Source organism: Eurytemora carolleeae, unplaced genomic scaffold (assembly GCF_000591075.1).
Source record: "Eurytemora carolleeae unplaced genomic scaffold, Eaff_2.0 scaffold1874, whole genome shotgun sequence".
In the NCBI taxonomy this organism is placed as follows: domain Eukaryota; kingdom Metazoa; phylum Arthropoda; class Copepoda; order Calanoida; family Temoridae; genus Eurytemora; species Eurytemora carolleeae.
In genome coordinates, this window is record NW_019397758.1 from 5,773 (window position 1) to 11,736 (window position 5,964).

The following is a 5,964-nucleotide window of genomic DNA, read 5'->3' on the forward strand; positions in this document are numbered from 1 at the left end:
TGTTTTGTTTCTATATTTATTTTCTTATTAACTTAAGCTTGGCCCATAAATAATTCAGAAAGAAAGCCTTGATTTATTGATATTTAATAATTTATTGGGTTTTTATGTATTGAGGCTTCATATTTGTATCATATAGTACTCATTCATTTTTAATGAGTCAAAGGTTTTCCACGTGTACGTATATTAAGCTTGGTTTGAGAACATTCTAGAAAAATCCGGTTTATGTTTCAGGAGAGGAAGGGAGGTCAAACTAGATCTAAATTGTAGGCTCTATTTTTAGAATCAGCAATAATCCAGATAAAAATTAACTTGTAACTTATGCAAATTGAAAGAAATATTTGTTGTGAAAAGCCTGTGATGGTTCCCCGTGCCATGTCCAGAAAAGCAAATGTAATTCAATTTTTTTCTTAAATACTGAAAACGTGACAATTCCTAAATTAAAGGATTGTGAGCGAAAAAAGTTTTTTACTGTTTTACTAGCGTAAAGTGCAACCCAGAAAAGCTTCTATGTAAAAATTCTTTTTAGTATGGCAACTTTTTTTGCAGAATCTTTCTTACTTTCTTAGAGTTTTACATCGGTATGTTTAAGGATATCTACTCGATATAAAGCAATAATTATCAATTTTCGGTTTAAGAAAGTTTTATCAAAAATTAAACTTTTAAAAGTTTATGGAACATTTTCAAAAAAATTCAAACAAATATTTCTGACACCCCTAGCTATATAATTCACCACTGCTATCCTTCAAGTACCATTTTCATCTTTCTAAATATCCTTGGGAAAGATTTGACAGGTTCTTTCTGCAACATTAATATTGTTTAGATTTCACTGATAACTTGTAATCTTCTAAGTAAATAAAAAGTCAATTGTCATGAATGCTTTTTAAGTTACTTCACAATTTAAACTCTTTGAATTCTAACTTTTCATATTAACTTAGTTTTTAGCTTTTTTGATAAACAGAAGAATTAGTTAAAAAGTTTACTGCAAGTTTATCAACCATTATCACTATTTTACTTTTTATATTTGTTATAATTATTTTTATTATTATTATTATTAGCATAATTTATTATCATTATCAGGGAGATGGAGAATCAGTACCAGAGACTCCACCCAACGAGGTATCTCGTCACTCAACTCTCAAGGATGAAACTATGACCAGAGATCCAGGGTTTAAGCTCAGACTGGAGATGGACGGTATAACAATGAGCCTCCTGGTAATCGGGCTCATGACAAGACTTTTCAGGTCATTTGTAGTTCCTTCAATATACTTATTTTATAAATCTAATTATCTAAGTTTGATGTTGACTAAAACTTTATTTTTATAGATTGGAGAATCCTAAAAATGTCGTCTTCGACGAAATGCATTACGGGAAATATGCTTCACAATATTTGAAAAATACATTTTTCTTCGACTCCAACCCTGCCCTAGGGAAGATGATAATTGCATTTGCGGGATACTTGGCAGGGTTCGACGGTAGGTTCGGGTTCGACAAGATAGGAGTAGAGTATCCAGATAGTGTTCCTCTCTGGACCCTCAGGTAAACTAATAAAATAATGATTATAAAAACAGTTTTTGTTTTTAAAATTGATAAAAAAAAATTTTTTTAGGTTTGTTCCAGCTTTTGCTGGATCTTTGCTCAGTCCTCTGTGTTACATAATCATCAAGGAGCTTGGTTTTAGTCCCTGGACCGGAGCCTTGGCAGGGTTCATGATTCTCTTTGGTTAGTTGTTTTTTTATTAACATTTAATAAATTCCTCTTTCTTCTTTTTGTTGTTTCTGGTTTTGGTCGTTTTGAAAGCTTAATGGACACAAACAAGAAGACCAGCAAAATATATATAGATTATTTCTATGTTGCAAAGGAATAGAGTTTTTTCCACAAACTCATTTTAAAATCCCTATACCTTCGCAACCTGTTGGTGTAAACCTTTGATATTTCTATCTTAAATTATTTGATATTAGATAAATCATATATTGAAATATCTAAGATCTACGACATGGGGTTGCAAAGGTATAGGAATTATCAAATCTGAGTTTGTGGCAAAGACTCAATTCCTTCAGGATTAAAATGTTTTTTTTTTACATAAAAATGCTTAATAAAATTTGTTTATTTTAGACACAGCGATCCTTACCCAGTCCAGGTTTATCCTCATGGAATCCATCATGATGTGTTTCGGTCTCGGAGCTCTTCTCTGTGTTCTCAAGTTTAGGAAGGTTTCTAATAATTCCTTCTCCCCGGAATGGTTTTTCTGGCTGACTGCCAGCTCATTTCTCTCAACTTGTGCCTTCTGGTAAGTATTTTTTTAAATAAGTCGTGGAAATTATATTTTTTTTTACATAACAATTTTTAACCATTAAAAATCGTTTTTTTTTCTCTGTTAAATTGTGCTTAGAAGAAACCTTGAATTGGGAAAAATTATGGTCTATAGGATTTGATGGGAGGTTTCCTAAATCAATAAACCCAATTTTTGGCAATTATAGTCTTTTTAACCTAATTATTATTTTATTTTTTTATCATTGACACGAACCCGAATTATATACAATACATAAACAATTAATTAGTATTTAATCTGTTATTTATCTATAATTTAGTGTAAAATATATCGGAATATATTCTGGATTTCTCTGCTGGGGTTTACTACTCCAGGATTTCTGGAGACAACTTCCAAACAAAACTGTCTCTGATCGGAAACTTCTAGCTGATTATATGGTAAGCAATTTCATAAATAAAGTCCTTACAACAATTCTCGACCTAAATTTTGACAGTCTCATAGACCAAAAATAGGTGGAGAAAATCTTTGTTCAGTCAAAATTTTCTTTTTAACCAGGTCCGTTCTGTGGTTCAAGGGTTAGTAACAGTTCTGCTCTACCTTGGAATATTCTACGTACACTTTTCTGTCCTCTACAAGGCTGGGACACACGACTCCTTGATGACGAGTCAGTTCCAGGCTAGCCTTGAAGGAGGTCTAGGTTCCATTATCAGGGGTCAACCCGGAGTAATTGCGCACGGGAGTCAGATCACTCTCAGGCATACTCATGGTAGAACCTGCTGGCTTCATTCTCATGAACATGTGTATCCAGTCAGGTTTATTATTTGCATTTATTTTCTTCTTTTATCCAGACTTTATAGATTTATTTTGAGCTTTTTTCACCAAAGGATCGGGCTTTTCTCACAAACAGTGATTTTCTAATCCGTTTATCTTTTTTTCCAATCTATGTATTCTGTTAGATAAATAAATGTTCTTACCATCAGATTGCAAAGACATAGGAATTACAGTGGATTCGAATATATCAATACAATCAAGGCGACTTTCTATCTCAATTTTGATTTGTACCAAGCTTCCAAACAGATTGGATTCACATTTAAATGGAATCAATGAGAAGCTGTTCACTTTATTTGATAAAATATTGTTTGAAATCAAAACCTAAATAGAAATTTCGTCTTCATTGTATTGATATAAACGCCGACCATTCTAGAAAATTTGAGTTTGTGGCTAATACTCAATTGCTTTACTGAGAACTTGAACAAATAATTAAATTTTCTAATTTTTCTAATTGTTCCGATGTTCTTGGTAGGTATGCGGACGGTCGAGGATCATCTCACCAACAACAGGTTTCCTGCTATTCCTTCAAGGATATCAACAACTGGTGGATCATAAAACGTCCTGATAGAGAGGAGCTGGCCGTCCAGGAACCCATTGATAGTATTCAACACGGAGATATCATACAACTTGTTCATGGAATGACTCACAGAGCGCTTAACTCACACGACGTTGCAGCTCCCGTCTCACCACACAACCAGGAGGTTTCATGCTACATAGATTATAATATATCCATGGCGTCAGAGAACCTATGGCGGGTTGATATTGTAAACAAGGATACAGTTGGAGATGTTTGGCACACTATCAACTCTCAAGTAAGATTAATCCACGTGAACACGACTCAAGCTCTAAAGTATTCGGGAACCACGTATCCGGACTGGGGTTTCCATCAAATAGAGGTTGTGACGGATAAAAACTTAAATCAAGCTGACACTGTCTGGAACGTTGAAGAACATAGATATACTAAGAACGACAAGGATAAGACTACCATAGAAAATGAGTTGGGACAACATGAACTCATCCCTGAGAGTAAAACTGTTCTCTCCTTTTGGGAGAAGTTTGCTGAGCTCCAGTTCAAGATGCTGCTCACGAGTCAAGAAAACGTAAAGAATCATAATTTTGCCAGTGATCCTCTTGAATGGCCTTTCTTAACCCGAGGCATTGCTTACTTCATAGCCAAGGATTCTAATAATCAGGTTCATCTTATTGGAAATATAGTGATTTGGTATACAGTGTCTCTAGGTCTGGCTCTCTACGTCGCTCTTCTCGTCTTTTACCTGCTCCGACGTAGACGGCAGTGCTATGATATCTCCGAGCTTGAGTTTAGCACGTACTGCTTGGCCGGAGAGGTTCTCTTGACCGGATATCTCATTCATTATGTTCCATATTTCTTCTACGATAGAACACTGTTTATTCATCATTATCTACCTGCCTACATTTTCAATATCATGCTTACGTCATACTTCATCACTCACGCATACTCTCAGTTCAGGTGAAAATTATATTTAATAGTAAACTCTTAGAAAGCCATTTAAAAACCACTCACCTCAATGTTCAGCATGAAAACTTTCAAGTTTTAAAGAACAAAAATTTACAAAAACATTTATGAACATGTTATTTTTATAATTTAATATTGGCTTTAGATATACATTTTGGTGCTAATAGTTCTTTTTCTATCTAAAATTCATAATTATTGATTTTCTAGAAAACGCTTCAGTGGTAGCATGAGCAAGTACATTTGCCTCGCTGCTTTGTTTACCTGGGGTGTTTACAGTCTGGTCGTCTTTAACAAGTTCTCTGTGCTCAGCTACGCAGATAAACCACTCGGGGCTGAGGAGGTATTACTCATGATTTTTATGTAATTTTTAGAGTTTAATTTATAACTAAACTCCTTTAAATAAATGTAGTATCTTTCTTTCAAAAAAAAAAAAATACGAAAACAGGATATTATTGTACTAAAAGTGTCAAGAATAACCATTTTGTTATGTTTTAATTCCAATCATCAATAATAAACTTTACCAATACGTTATTCACACGGTTTGTCCATGTTAAGTTTTAAACAAGTGTATGCTGTATTGATCAAATATAAAATATGCATCGGGAAAAGTATATTTAAGTTACTCACTGTGGAAAACCTTGTTCTCTGATGTTATGATGCATCACAAAACCTTCACACCTTTTAGTTTTCCTATAATTCTGTTTTAGAAGTTTATTTTGATTCCACCAAATTATTAATAGATTCAAACAATGTTTTTGTGGATTTCATTAAAGTTTTTTTGAGATTCTATCAACTCTAGCGGTCTTTGGTGGTTTTTGACACTACGTTATGATTTTTCTGACAGTTTCCTATGCATGATTAATGAAACTATTTTAGGTTCGGAGTCTCCGATGGAAGGATACCTGGGATCTGATAATTCATAAAAAATAATGATTCTCAATAACAGATTCTTCCATGCTAAATGCTCATCAGAAAAGTTTATTCTTCTTAATTTACAGAATCTGTCATATTTTAGGCTTTAGCGTAACTTTTAATGATGTTTTGTCGTTATGATTGTGAAGGGGGGGGGGAGAATGGCAACAAAGGAATTAATTCTTTCCCACAGCTCAAATTTTCTAAACCCTTTATATTCTCATGCTGATGATATAATTTTAGATTATTTAATCTAACAGAATCCATAGTTTAAAATATCTAAGGTCTACGACATTGGGTTGAAGAGATTTAGCGATTAGAAAATCAGAGTTTGTAGAAAGGACTCAACTCCTTTGTTGTTCTTGTGACGTCAAATATTTTTCTGGATTATTTAGTTTTAGGTTTGGGGTGAAAATCAATTTATCTATTTCGTTGAATTCTTAGCTGCACGGATTCT

General features: G+C 33.6%; 1 protein-coding gene across 2 annotated transcripts in view; it reads left to right on the forward strand.

Annotated features, from left to right (window-relative positions):
* Positions 1 to 5,718, forward strand: part of LOC111715806 (protein O-mannosyltransferase 1) — a 6,787-nt gene extending 1,069 nt beyond the window's left edge. Inside the window, exons 1-10 of one of the 2 annotated variants that reach the window (XM_023491181.1) lie at positions 771 to 791; positions 1,078 to 1,241; positions 1,324 to 1,536; positions 1,607 to 1,719; positions 2,113 to 2,287; positions 2,589 to 2,706; positions 2,825 to 3,081; positions 3,573 to 4,589; positions 4,803 to 4,935; positions 5,472 to 5,718. In XM_023491181.1, coding sequence (XP_023346949.1) covers positions 1,150 to 1,241; positions 1,324 to 1,536; positions 1,607 to 1,719; positions 2,113 to 2,287; positions 2,589 to 2,706; positions 2,825 to 3,081; positions 3,573 to 4,589; positions 4,803 to 4,935; positions 5,472 to 5,525 — 2,172 coding nt within the window. In that variant the 5' untranslated portion in view covers positions 771 to 791; positions 1,078 to 1,149 and the 3' untranslated portion in view covers positions 5,526 to 5,718. Of the gene's footprint in view, positions 1 to 770; positions 792 to 1,077; positions 1,242 to 1,323; positions 1,537 to 1,606; positions 1,720 to 2,112; positions 2,288 to 2,588; positions 2,707 to 2,824; positions 3,082 to 3,572; positions 4,590 to 4,802; positions 4,936 to 5,471 lie in introns of those variants that run through there. The other variant, XM_023491179.1, reaches the window with a different exon arrangement.
* Positions 5,719 to 5,964: the final 246 nt, after the last annotated feature.